The sequence below is a fragment of the Anser anser genome, assembly GCF_964211835.1.
Source record: "Anser anser genome assembly, chromosome: 6".
NCBI lineage: Eukaryota > Metazoa > Chordata > Aves > Anseriformes > Anatidae > Anser > Anser anser.
Genome location: NC_139726.1, coordinates 8,626,703 through 8,641,377, shown reverse-complemented (window position 1 = coordinate 8,641,377; position 14,675 = coordinate 8,626,703). Strand labels below are relative to the sequence as shown.

The following is a 14,675-nucleotide window of genomic DNA, read 5'->3' as shown; positions in this document are numbered from 1 at the left end:
AAAATGAACACAAGATTACAAAAGATATAAACAAAATCAAATGTTAAAAACCAAATAGCTACATTATAAATTAAACACCTTAACAGTTCAACAACTGGTGCATATTTATTCAAAATGACAAACCTGTTCATGTTTACTAAACTAGAAGATTGCAAAAATAGAAATTCAATAGCCTCATTACTTTTCATGAGTTTATAGTTATTTTTGCAAATGACTAGTTAAAAATAGTCTAAACACCTCAAAATTTACTTCTAACTTAGAAATTAAAACTAATAATTATTTAGTGCAGTATATTAAGTCAAACTCCTTACTGAATTTTCTGTGGAGATTTAAAAAGTTTTAGCACTAGAAACAGAGATAAAAGCTTGATATTAAATGATGCCTGAAAAGTGGAAAAACACCACTAGTTAACTGTGTGCAAGCTAACATCTATAACTGGAAATTAGCTTAGTTGTATTACGTTTCCATGAAAAAGGAAAAACAACTTGACAGAAAATAGATATCAAAACTTGCTTGATAATTTATGGTAGCTACATAGAATGTATACAGAATTAAACAGAAGCCTGAATCTTTTTGTAATGAATATCTACTTCAGCAAAAAATATTTTTAGTTCATTTTCTATTCATTTAAAGAGCAACATGAGAAATGATGTGGTGGGGTTGGTCCCAACCCCATTCTAAACAGAATATTTACCCGTTGGACATAATCCCAATAGATTCCCTTCCTGGAGCTTGACTTTACTCCAAACAATTTCACAAAAACCTTTTCTGCGAGTTTGGCTGACCTACGTGTTCCCTAAAGGAATTTTTCTGCAAAGCTGTCCTTCCCCCCATCAAGAGGTGTCAAATCAAACCCTGTTTCGCTAGAGTTCAGAAGTCACTCTGCTCAACAGTAATTACCACACATCAGCAAACATGGTTTAAATGCTGACATTAATATATGTCAGCAAAGGAGTCCCACGTACAGCATTCAAGTCTGCCACATCTTCAGAAACTGTAAGCTACCATGAAGGTACAACTACTCTCGTTCCCAAAAAGAGGATCAGCCTTAAGTGTTGCAGCAAAACACCTCAACAAAGGTGGCGGTGTCTGGACAATTCTTAGAGCATTTTTAATACAGAAGCTTTCAGTTTCTAGTACTCCCAACTGAACATTCCTCGGTTTTGAAATACAGATTTACACGAGGTCTTAAGATAATTCTTACCATGTGGCACATCCTGCCATTATGCACAGTTTGAAAACACACTGATTTAAAGGCAGGAGCGAGGCACTGACCCCAGAAAGTCTACTTGTGACTATTTCAGTCTGTTCAGGTATATGATGAAACTTCAGAAATGTAATAAAATCAAAACAGAACTAGTAAGATACCTGTGTTATATTTATATAGACATATAATGATAATATCTGAGAAACAGCTATTCTGTCTCTGCACTGGCCATTAATTCACAATATAAAGAAAGAAAGTTATTATTCTCAAGGTATTTTCTTTTATTGTCTCTTAAATATTTCTCCAGTAACCTTCTCCAAATATTACACTAAAAAAATCACTGGATTCATAATTAAGTTAGCCCAAACAGACTTCTTCTCTGAAGCTCCAGGTTCTTCCACACTCCAGCCCTTTACTTTAACAAGATTATATTCTTTAAAATCCTCGTGTACTTGCTTTATCAATACACTTATCTAATTGCAGAGAAAACCATCAGAGATAGCTGTCTGCAAGCCTTCTACTTCCACCTACAGAGTAGCGTAACAATTTATATTTGGTGGATACAATGGTTTTGTTTTGTTTTTTAAATATCCTCCTAAATCCACAGAGCAACATTCACAGAGAGCTGTTAAGAGTCCCAGCAACAGGTAACAGGACTGGGAGGCCATTCAGACCCTACCACTAATCCGTTACACGACTGAAATGGCGTGTACTTCCATTTTTCTGTCTCCTTGTTGAGAAAACTAACACATTTCTAAAGCTTCCGAGTATTATCACAAATGAAAAACAATATACAGGAACCAAAATATTACTAATATCATTATTTGTTTACTCAAGCCACAACCATAATTGTGACACAGATACTGCATTTTGTACTTTAACAGAAGCTACAATATTAACAGCTCAAAATACATCCCTGATTCACTGCAGTTCCTGCTCCATGTTGTACATTCAAGTAATAATTCACGTAATAAAAAACACTAGAAAACATACCACTTATTTCTTTTTAGTTTTAACACTACTTGTGTTAACACTAAGCAGAAGCTAAGGCCTCTTTGAAGCTTGTTGCATGTACCTTACATAGAAAATTTTGTTTTAAAAACTGGTTAGGTCACAAAAAAGCATTGATCCCCCTATTAAAAAAGGCATGAAAGATGTTTCTTAAAGCTTGAGATAAGTCAAAGGACAACTATTAAAGCGTACGTGAAACTAAGGGTTTCTCACTTTGTGGATGAAACAATGTATAAAAATCATAAGCAAGAGAGATAATTTCTGTTGGATTTAGCGTACCAATAAATCCAATTTTGCCTTGACATGACTTTCATGGAAATGCTTTATAAAGACTAAACAGGCTTCTGAGCAGCCACTGTCTAAAATTATCATTATACCTCTAAAAAGAAGCAGAATGATGCACAGTGCTTAGGAGAATTTGTATGAAATATAAAAGGCACCCATCAGTACAGGCAGAACTAAATAGAGAAAGAAAACCAATAGTTAAAACATTAATATTAGAAATGAATTGCAAAAACAAATACTTATAACAACAGATTTGTAGCACCTTGGCACTAATCACTTCGCAATAGACCTCTGAGACAGTCTCCAGAGTTTTTCACTTCCTTGAGTGCTAGACATCCAAAAGTCATCTTGGATATATAATCAGAACCACACAGCTTCAGCTACAGTGCTTAACACCCATCAGCAAAGCAGCAGAGTATCAGAATATTAACTTCCAAAAACATATTAATCATGAAAGTGAAAGGGGAACAGCACTGATTAAGATCAAAAGTAGGGAAAGCAGCTGCCCCCGCAATGGACCTCCAAAGCTTCCTTTGGTAAGCATTTTTAACCTGCAAGAAACCCCAGTTTTACAGACTAGATCATTTTTGGAAAAAGGCTTTTATTTATATCAGGTTCTACAGTCTCTTTGGGATATCTTAGAACATCTGAGCTGACAGAACTACTTTTCACTCACATGACTTGAACAGAAATGTAGGTCCCAGCTTACATCAAGTTTTCAAGCAAGCTCGCTGGATTTTGAAACCACCCCAGAGATGCTGTAAATCACTGAGCTTTTTTTTTTTTTTTAATCATATTCAAAAATAATAATAATATTTCCTTAGGTTATTTGTTCTTTTTTTCAACAAGTGCCTTCAAAGACTTCAATTTATGTTTTTACATCATTAATAATTCTATTCAGACATAAGAGCCAGAACTGATGTTTATTATTGTGAATTCCACCATAACACTTCTGAGATTTTACAAGCCGTGAAAGAAAGGAACCTCTCACTGAAAACTAAACACTCTTCTGTCTTAAAGTGTACCACGACATGCCACCATTTGCCCTCTGTGTCTGTCTTTATTATTCCCTGAAGAAACTCCTATGCACTGAGACTAGAGAGGCACAACTTTGCTTTTATTTTTCTCAAAATGTCTTAAGTGGAAATAAGAAGTCATTTCTTTATCATTACCTTGGACAGCACCGTTCACATGTAGTAAATATTTCTACAAAACAGAGGAAGCAGAATAGCCCAGAATGTTCCTACAAACTTGCTTTGCTTCTCAGAGGTAGCTGTTTCGCTACCTCTGAGAAGCAAAGCTTTTTGATCTTTTTCCATTCAGTGTTACCACCTTCCTTTCAAGCAGCAGCAGTCTATTAGCGTGCTTGCTCAGGCACGGACCCACCAAGCTTCCCTTGATGACTTCATCCAGTGGCCAAATAGTCCGAAACCATCATTTAATGCAGAGCATTTTGCTAACCTTTTGGCTTATAAAAATTGAACAGCTTATACAAATTGAACTCACATGACAAAACATTTGCAGACCGATATTTAATATCTAGACATACCATCCAAATCAGATACTTTACATCATAATTTCAAATCTGATAGAAGGAATTCAAATTTGACAGGAAGAATTCAAATCTGATAGAAAGAATTCAAAGATACACATAAGTAAACAGTTGCTGCCCCAGCAATAAAATCTTTAGAAAATAACCAGGACCAAATTAGAACAAAATAACCATTAGGCATAATTATTTATATATGTGCGATTGCTATTTTGTCTATTAATTGCCCCCCACTTTTTTTTTTTTTTTTTTAAGTGTACTGTTAAGTAGTTTCCTTAGTTTTAGGTCACACAGTTGTTTATTAAGAGAAAGAAAAGGGAAAAAGATTGTGCAGGTACATATGAAAGATACATGCTTCTGATTCAGTAAGTTTCATTCTCAGTATTAGTTTTCTATGACATATAGCCTTCTCTTAGCTCATCTGTGAATCAGAAATTACACTAAGACAAGTGATAAAATCTTAACATTCGGCTCATACCCACTGAGGCTAATGAGGATCGCTTGTAGCCACCTCAAGGCTGACACAGTCCTAAGAACCTGCTGCCAAAACCAAATGCTTCTGCTCCACAAGGATTCCAGTAACTCTCAAGTCCCTAAAGGCACCAAATTTATAGTAGCCAGAAGTTAAAAGTTCTTAAGGCCAAGAGATATTTTAACATTTATATGTCATTTTAATGACTGCATTATGAATCATACACCTTCAGTAAGAAAAAAATAAAGAAGTAGGTTACCTGGGGTTAAAAGAATGACAGACATAGTGATGAGTGAACAAACAACTAGAATCACCAGCAGCGCAATAGCAATTCCCTTCCAGTTCCTCTGCGGAGGGCTGTTACTTCCAAGTTCCTACAGGAATGGAAAAAAATAAAATAAAAGGAAAAGACCATGTTTCATAATCATATATTTCTAGAAGTATTATTGATAGGAAAAATTGCTCGGTGCATACTCATAATCACAGCATGGGAGCTGATCACTGTCCCTCCCCTCTCAATAGGACACATACATAACTCCAAAGGTGCATATCCGAGGTGCATAACTCATGCTTTTTTAGTGGATATGTGTTTTTTTTTAAATACACGTAAATTTATATCCCCTAAGAGACAACAAAATGAGCTTATATAATCTATCCAAAATATGACTGGTGTTAAAACGTGCTGAACATAAATTTCAGGACAATATCAACTAGCAGTTTATAAGATAATTACAGAAATGAAACGCAGCAATTTACTGTAATTCCACCTAACGTGGTATGGACCATAAAGGTTTAAATACACATCCTTTTTAATGTACACTATTAAACTTATTTGTAATAGAAAACATTTACAGAACAGCCTGAGGCTCCATCCAAAGCTGAACAGCCCTTCTACAGTAGCTCAACTGTAAACTGCTCTCTTATTACTCATAAAAAATCAGCAGTAGCTTGTAACTAATGTTAAATGAATGCTTCTGTAACTACTAGTATGCTTAAACCTATGTTCTCTGTAGTTCACGTTTAACTCCTACTAACTCCAGCCCAACACAATTTGTTAATAGTCACAGTGCACTGCCTGTATTCACAGTACAATTTTAGACCAAACAACAGGTTAGCATCCAACAACAGAATGACAAAAAAAGTAAGACAACTGTCTCACACGATCCGAATTTGCTCCCACAGTAAACATTTTTTCTATCTATATCCACTCTCTCTGCCACATTTACCCATATATACCATTATCACCTGAAAATTAAATTGCTCTGATAACACTCTCTGTAAAAAGAAACATCTCTGAAGATATTATTTCAGCCTATTTACAAAGCTGGGTTATATTACATGAATGCTACACAACTTTTCACCAAGTTCCAGTGAAAACCAGGTGGTGTAAAAAATGTGAAGTTTAGCCCCCGCACACAGTCTTGAAAGTAAGGCCACATACAATCTCTCCCCCTCCCCATGACCTGGACCTGCATCAGCAAGGCCCTGTGAGGCAGCCGCCACCAAATACATAGGAAGGGACTGTCAAGAAAGATGAGAGATTACTTGCAGTCTCTCCTATTTGATCTGAGATCCTGGGTTTGTTACTCTCACAAGCACACAACAAGGTATCTTTTTATCTTTCCCCTTTCTGTAAGCAAAATGGATAGGGTGGCTCTGCCACCTCTGCCATCTTTTGTAGGGAGGACTAACCTGAAGGAAGGCGTCTCCTGCTATGTTTCATAAGCTTTCAAAAAGATATTAACACTTTGTCACACATGGATTATTTCATTTGTGTTTTCCAAATTATATATGAGTGAGAAATTGAGCCGTTTTAACAACGGAAAATGACACGTTCTTATACTTTTTTTGTTTAGAATACACCGCTTCAAAACCACATACCACCCAGAACAGCATCTTTAACAGCGTCTTGATTTTGAACCCCTCAACAGCTCATTTCTACCTGTGCGAGACAGTTTTTCTCCCTGGTCCTCTTTTCGAGGAACTTCAAGGGAAATTGCTCTTTGCAGTCTGCAAGCAATCCCACAGGGGAAGTCTTGCAGCAGCCCTCAACCCAGTGCAGCCTCTGGCAAGGAACTGCAAGGCGGAACCTGGGAGCCATGAGTCAGCAATGTGCCCTTGTGGCCAAGAAGGCAAATGGTATTCTGGGATGCATTCAGAAGTATTGCCAGCAGGTCAAGGGAGGCGATCCTCCCTCTCTACTCAGCCCTGGTGAGGCCAAACCTGGAGAACTGTGTTCTGTTCCAGGCTCCCCAGTACAAGAGGGACATGGAGCTACTGGAGCGAGTTCAAAGGAGGGCTACAAAGATGATTAGAGGACTGGAACACCTGTCATACGAGAACAGGCTGAGAGAACTGGGCCTGTTTAGCCTGGAATAGAGAATACTGAGAGGAGACATCATCAATGTATATAAATATCTGAGGGGGAGGTGCCAAGAGGATGGAGCTGTTCTCTTTTCAGTTGTGCCCAGCAACAGGACGAGAGGCAATGGGCACAAACTGAAGCAGAGGAAGTTCTGGCTAAATATGAGGGGGCACTTCTTTACTGCGAGGGTAACAGAGCACTGGCACAGGTTGCCCAGAGAGGTTGTGGAGTCTCCTTCTCTGGAGATATTCAAAACCCGCCTGGATGCCATCCTGCACAATGTGTTCTAGGTGACCCTGCTCGGCAGGGGGGTTGGACTAGATGACCTTCAGAGGTCCCTTCCAATCCCTCCCATTCTGTGATTCTGCCCCTGCCCTGAAATGGCTGCCAGGCTCCTTCCACCTGTCTGGCCTAGGCCTGGCTGAGCTTGCTCATTTTAGAGAATTTTCACCTCACCAGAGGAGAAAAGCAGTCACCCCGCCTACCCAATTTAAACTCTAGGCCACAGGTCTTCACAGCGTCAGCTTCCTCACCTGACTGACATTAACATCCCCACAGCTAAAGCCAACTCAGGCCTAGTGGAAAAATGCACCCCAGCTCCTGTCAGGCCCTCCCTCCAGGTGGCTAAAATAGTACTTGTACTTAAAAAAAAAAAAATCATTACACAAATCTTCTCTGTGGTGTTGATATCAAGCAGGTAATAGATGAATAATGTTGAATTACAGCACACAGTAGGAAATTACTGAGGACAGTGCAGTACAGCGCTAGCAAGCAGCACCCTCAGACTGAAGGTCAGCATGCACAGCTTTCCTGGGGATCACCACACAGCCATACAGAAGTTTGATAACTGTTGACCAACAACACATCCTTGAGATGATATTTTACTTACCGAATTCACAACTACCTATTTTTCACAGAAAGGGGAAAAAAATATATTAAAAAATGGTTCAAGCAGGAATCCATGGCATCCATCTCCTTTCTCTACATCCGTTGCCCGTTTCCAAACCCCTGACAGACCTGCCTGCTCGCCTCATTTTCTTCATCTTCTTCTGATTCATTTCCACCTTGTTAAACACTAATTATTGCTGCCTATTCCTGAATAGCCTTATAGGTGGTGGGTCTTCAAGGGTGTATATCAGCATCATACACATGCAGTTTTTCGATCCCTTGGCTATGAGGTTTGGATGGATCCCAAGACAGTCCCATTGCAAAACTTTTAAGGCCTAGACATAAATTGAGATCCAAGCTATTATTTTCACTCAAGTAAGAATTACTTTGATATTTATAGTACAGTCTAGAAAATTAGGACTTACCCTAAACAAAACAGTATAAGCCTTATTGTTACGACATTTAACAGAGTCCAATTGTAACAGAAAAACTAGTAGTTTGTATAAGCAAGCTATGGTGAAAATGAAGTAGTTATTCCCTGAGAATTGTGAGACACTACTGCAAAGTATTGAATTAAAATGACAGAAGCTGGACAAGTTGATGAATGCCCTCTGTACCGAAGCCTCTAAAAATTGTACCAAGTCTTTATTATTCAGAAGGTTCTTCTCTGAAGATGTGAATATCATTTGGTTTCTAAAAATAAATGTCTACTTTAAATACTTCTCCAGATTTTTGAAAGGAAAAGATCAAATGACACACAAAGCTTACTCATACCCACAGTGAGAAAGAAGGCAGGTTTCCAGCTAGAAACTAGTTTTCTAGCTGAAAACGTTGGAGACTGGCATAAAGAGAAAGACTTATCTCTAAGAAGAGATAAGAGATAACTTGGTTTTAATAACTTGATAAAATTGATTAGTTCCAATTTATTAAAAGTTATTAATGAGGATGACATTATGGTAAGACCTTTGCGAAGATAACGCACGCTAAAAAAAATTTGATAAAACATCAGAAAATTACAATAGTAATGGAAACTCATAATATAATCAATATCAAGGACATCTTTGATCAACTTTCTTGATGTTAAGCAATGCAACTCTTTGAGAACAACCTACAAAGTTTAAAAATACAGTAAGTTGTTAAATAAATAAGATATATTTAGCCTTGCACTACTTTTTGAAAGTTATAAACAAAAGGGACTTAAACAGCTTTTTAGACCATATATCATTGCCAAGACAGAAGCTCTGATTTTTTCTAAGATAGAGGCGTTCAAGAGGAAATATCTAAGAAGCTGTACGATGAGAAGCTTCTGACGTTGTGAAGTTTTCCCATAACTAACTGCTAACTGGCAGATGGAGAACGTGCAGATGGAGATTTAAGGATCTAATCTTGTAAAAAGGCCCTTATATTAAAGTGGTTTGAAAAAATATCAACTTCTGAAGATGGTGTTTTATATATAATGCTATCTATAATGTTGTTATAGATTTTACAATCTAACTCTAATGAATCAGAAAATGGCTGCCTAAAGTGTAATACAATTGCAAGCATTCTCATTATTTAAAGTACCTTTTTCATGAACCATTTAATTGCATTGTTGCCAAAAACAATCCTTAAGTAATATATATTTCTGAATGTAATTTGTGATTGAGTAATACCTTACTAAAACACATCTGCAAAACAAAATATCTATTCTAGTGCATGCACAGGAAAAGTACACCGATGTTGTAGGTCAAAATGCTTTTGGCCTATTCCTGCCGAATGCTAAATGCTGGAAAATTTCGTCCAGAAAACGAAAAAGGCAAATAAAAATCAAATATGCGGAAGCATTTTTCTTTCACCTCTACTAGGTTGCTTTCTAAATATAACACAATTTACTGACTGATGATGAACTGATTCACTGCAAGCATGAAAATCTTTTAAGTCTTATCAGGATGTGGCTTTGAATTTCAAACTATTTTATAGAACCATTAGGGTTGGAAAAGACCTTAAAGATCATCTGGTCCAACCATCACCCTACCACCAATGTCACCCATTAAACCATGTCCCTAAGCACAATGTCCAACCTTTCCCTGAACCTGAAGTGGTGACGCTGCCACTTCCCTGGGCAACCTGTTCCAATCCCTGACTAACCTTTCTGAGTAACCTCATCCAACAACACTGAGGAGAGTCTCTATTTTTTTGACAAAATATGGAGTCTGACATGGATGTTTTGTCTTTAAAATAAAAATAAAAAAAAAATACCTTCATAATGGATGTTAAACCTGAGTCTAACAAGATATAACCCAATGTCCTATTACAATAGAAATAAGATGATATTAATTTCCATTAAATTCATTTCATATAGAGGTATCTTTCATCATTTGACACAGAAATGAAAGTGCTTATAATTTAAGTGTGCTGTTTCCTTTGAAGTAGTATTGGGGATATTGATTTGGGAAAAAAAGAATCAGTTAAAATTAATAGATATGTTTAAAAAAGAAACAGCCTCTAATATTTTCATATTTGCACCTGAATAAACTTAGCCTTTTTGTAAGCAGCAAAACCAGAAGAAAATCACAGCTTCCTTGTTAAAGCTTAACAAGCTGAACAGTTTTATTCTTAATCAATGACGATAAAAAGCCTTTAAGACATTTTTTTTTCAGCAAGCATGCATACAACTAAGGCAAAAACAAAATGTCAGAAAGTATTACCTTAACATGATGCATTAATGTATCTGGTTTTTGAATTATCTTAATAGCATTTTCCCAACTTCTTGGAAAACTTTTTATGTAAACCATAATACAATATATCTTCTACCATAGTATTAATGACAGAAGCAGGAGGACACTGCCTGGTGGGAGCAGTCACACTGAAGGGCACTATCTAAAGCCTGGGGACTGAAGAGTGCCTCTGCCAGGCTTTTGCCAGAGAGGCAGGTTAGTTAAAATGCAGCATCCCTGTTGGGACAATAAATTAAAAAAAAATAAATTTTAGAGACACTAAACCTTCTGAGAGCTGGAGCTTTGCTAAACAGCTTTTTCTCATAGTACTACCTCCCCATGCTGTGACTGACCTAGCTGATAAACAGTGAGATGACCCAAACACAGAAATATGCCTCCATCAATAAAAATCACAAACAAGAATTCCAGCAGTTTTAATTATTTCTGCTATGTTTATGGGTACAGCTCAAAGCTAAAGCTGAGACTGACATTTGTGCAGCCTTGGGTGAACGTTGCCAGGTTCACCACGCTCAGTGATACAAGCGTGCAGGTGCACACATTGGTGTTGACCCCTGTTTTTTGGGGCAGAAAACCCAGCAGCAGTGAGCTGCAGCAGTGCCTGGTGGTTACCTGGTTTCATGCTGGGGTACTACGGGCAGACAAAGGATCTCAGTCAGAGGACCAGAGTTAGTTTGTGCTAACACAGCATCTTCTGAAGCCTTGAATGACTTGTCTTTCTTTTGTCTTCTTCTTTTTTTTCTTTTTTTTTTTTTTTCCTAAACTGTTCCTGTACTGCCGCCAGGACAAAGCCTGCAGAGGAAAGCTCTGAATCACAGCTTTCCTTTATTTTGGCAGGATTTTCAGGGGCAAAGTGCATTAGGCTATGAAAAGCAAATGTAATTTGCTTTGCAGTAGGAATGTGAATGAGGCTCATTCTGTAGCTTAGATGTAATCACGACAATATCACTTAATGACTCCTCCAGCATCTACTTCATTAAACATTATCATTTACATTCCCCAAACATGAAGAAAAGGTGATAAACCTAAATAGACAAACAGTTTCATGTTGCATCTCAGGTGTTTTAAAAGATAGACCCAGGATACTTACAATAAAAAGCATGCAGACTTTCTGGAGTTCTGGTCTTGCAACTGGTATTAAATACTACACAACTTGATTTTGTAGTGTTACTATTTGCAAGAAAATTACCACAAAAAGCATTTAGAATTTGTGATTAAATGATTGCATCCATTCCTTCCCAGCTGTTTTTGAGTAATCCCATGGCCTAGATAGCAAGAGAGACTAAAAGACAGATCCACAGAGTGGCACAGGATAGTTACAATCCATTTGCATAAGTACCTATCATTTTCATCCCTCATGCTCCCTTTACAATTTGCCGTGTTATAAGATCCTATTGCTGCAGTTCTTGTCTGAATGATTATGGTCATACAATTACTTTCTCCGGTCAATATCTTCATTCATCAAAATGTTTCAGCTTCCTTTCAGAGGTGCTGTAAAATGCCACTTTCACCGGAATGCATGATTTGCTGTCAGCCCTGTGGATAATGGGCATTTTAAAAAGAGAGCAGCTTGTTAGCAATTATACTGCTTAGCATAGGTATGGGATTTGGTTGTGGGAACAATCTGACTTCATGTTCTTATTTCTCTGGGATGTGCTGGTAAGAGAAACCCCTCTACTTGCAGAATCAAATCGGGGGTGGGGGGGGGGAGTAATCCTAATCCAAACCAAAGAAAACAAAGACAAAAATCTACCTCTGTCTCTGAAAAAAAATAAACTAAAAGAATAAATGTTCACTTATAAGTCATTCGAGAAGTGATAATCAATCACCCACACTGGTTATGTATTTTCTTAACTCTGCAAAACATCTTACGCTTTTTTCAACCTTGATCATTTTTGTTCTAAGCACAGAGGTTTTTCTCCTGGCACTGCGAGTGCCTGTTCATGAGCTGCATGATATTTTAGAAGAGCTACGTCAACACCCTTACTTCCAGCCACTCACGGAAATGGTCAGAAACATTTATGGAAACTATTCAATGTATTATGGTTAGTATTAAGGAGGAATTTCATATCTTCCAACTGATTTTGCAGTGTACCTTGTAACATTTACTAAAACATAATGAGTTAGCTATTACACTAGAAAAACAAGTAAAAGCACAACTTCTAAAGCATTCTACCAAAAATCACTGTTCATGGTCTAATCACAGTAGATGCATTTTAAATAGATGAAAATGGGACAGCACAGCTGATCAAAACAGCATGGCATGTGCACAAATCAAATTTTGTGACCATCTACTTTTTTACGGATATGACTATTCTCACTCACAACGCAGAAAAGCAAGAGGAAGAAGAGAGAATTCTCAAGCTTCAAGGTGCACAATATTAGAAGATATGTAAAAGTCAGGTAGTGGAATATCAGTCCATATAGCAGTCCATAAGGACAGCTGAGTAGCTGGGGCAGAGGGAGACTTGGATAAAATAATAATGGATGGCAAGACTAGTTTGTATTTGAAATAAAAACCAGTCATGATGGAGAGACAAGCTACAGCAGCCAAGGGAATTGCTTCGACTTTTGGGAGCTGAGTTGAATGTAACACATTTCTGTAAAGAGGTACAATGCCACACAGAGTTATTGCAGCTTCAGAGGCAACTTCATTGTGACTCAGTATTTCAAAGTTTTTCTCCCTTTTCATCTTGCGTTCACGGTCTTTTGCAGTTTGCTTCCAAGTTTCACAAGTAAAAATACTGCACTCTATCCAGTTCAGCAGAAATATTTGGATTATTAAGGAGAATCACAAAGTTCTGGTAGGATGTGTGTAAGTATGTTGAGACTTAAAAGTACCTATGTACATTAAAGTTACATTTAGCCACCTGTGAGGATTTTTTGTAAGTTCCTGAGTAGGATAACTGAACACCTGCTTGGCTAATTAAATCTATTTGCAACACTCAACCAATCTTCCCTGAGAATCTCACCTCCATACAGCTAATTGTCAAGAGGAGTCACACCTTCTTTGGGGGTTTGAGGATCACTGCTAACCCTGGTGTGACTGCAGGTTATCTTCCCAATATCCTCATCAGACCAAAGCTCCAATATTTACACTGTGTTACATCTTCTCTTCCTCACACAAATCTGATCTTGAAGCTAATGAGATTTTTGTCTGAACATATATATATATATATACACACTAAAAAATAAAATAAAATCTGTATCTTGAAGATTGCCTGTAAGATTCCATGGAAATAAAACAAACGGTTCATTTCCAGTAAGCCCATGCATCATTGTTATCTACAGGAAAGTATCAATTCATTCGTCATAATTAAACAAAATTCTTAATGTATTTTACCAAAGTAAGTAATGCCAATGACAGAAAAAGATGGCAAAGCAGCAGACACAAACATGATTTTATTGCAGATGTCTGTGATGTAGAGGAAGAAGTCTATATAAATACTGGCACAGTCATTTATGGCCAAAAAGGTATTTTCACAAATTCCTATTGATCCAAACTTTAATGAAATGTCACAAGATGGTAATATATTTCTTCCATTCTTATGCTGAAGAAAAATCAAGCAAAAAGTCAAGTAAAATAATATACCTTTAAAAAAGACATAAAAAATGGATGAACACAGGCTATACAAGTTGCATACCTACAGATCTTTCAATAGATATAACAGTCATTTGCTGGAATTTGTCATTTTCATTACCCAGAAACTAAACAGTAATTTGCCTGATTTGCAATTAAAAATAAAAAAGGCATTTAAATGTATTTTTAATTCTCAATTATATTTCCAAGTTCCCATAACAGAGGACTTTTAAAACTGACTTAGTCAATTTTGGCATTAATAAAAACATAATATCACTGTTCATTGAGGGTTAGAAACAAGGAAAGGTTACTATACTGCAGCAATGTAAGTTAAATTCAGGCTTATGCCACATCATTTTATAATTTAAATTGAATCCAGTGCCCCTATATGTAGTGTTATAACACTAAGCTATGCAGAGGAGTCTAGCTCTAAACTAAGACTATTGTTAGACCAGAAGAACCAAAATCGCCTTCTGGAGTTTCTCATTGATCAGGTGTTTATACACACACTTGATTTTATACCATTTAAGAGTCCCCAAAGAATGGATACAAGAAAGAAAAAAAAAAAAAAAGCTCAATAATATTAATTTAGGAGTTATCAAAA

General features: G+C 37.0%; 1 protein-coding gene across 10 annotated transcripts in view; it reads right to left on the bottom strand.

Moving 5' to 3' along the window:
* Positions 1–14,675, bottom strand: part of DPP10 (dipeptidyl peptidase like 10) — a 486,012-nt gene that overhangs the window by 208,374 nt on the left and 262,963 nt on the right. For 8 of the 10 annotated variants that reach the window (XM_083841938.1, XM_083841936.1, XM_083841939.1 and 5 more), the window contains one exon: positions 4,784–4,898. In XM_083841938.1, coding sequence (XP_083698064.1) covers positions 4,784–4,898 — 115 coding nt within the window. Of the gene's footprint in view, positions 1–4,783; positions 4,899–5,683; positions 6,421–6,466; positions 7,491–14,675 lie in introns of those variants that run through there. The other 2 variants (XM_083841928.1, XM_083841940.1) reach the window with 2 other exon arrangements.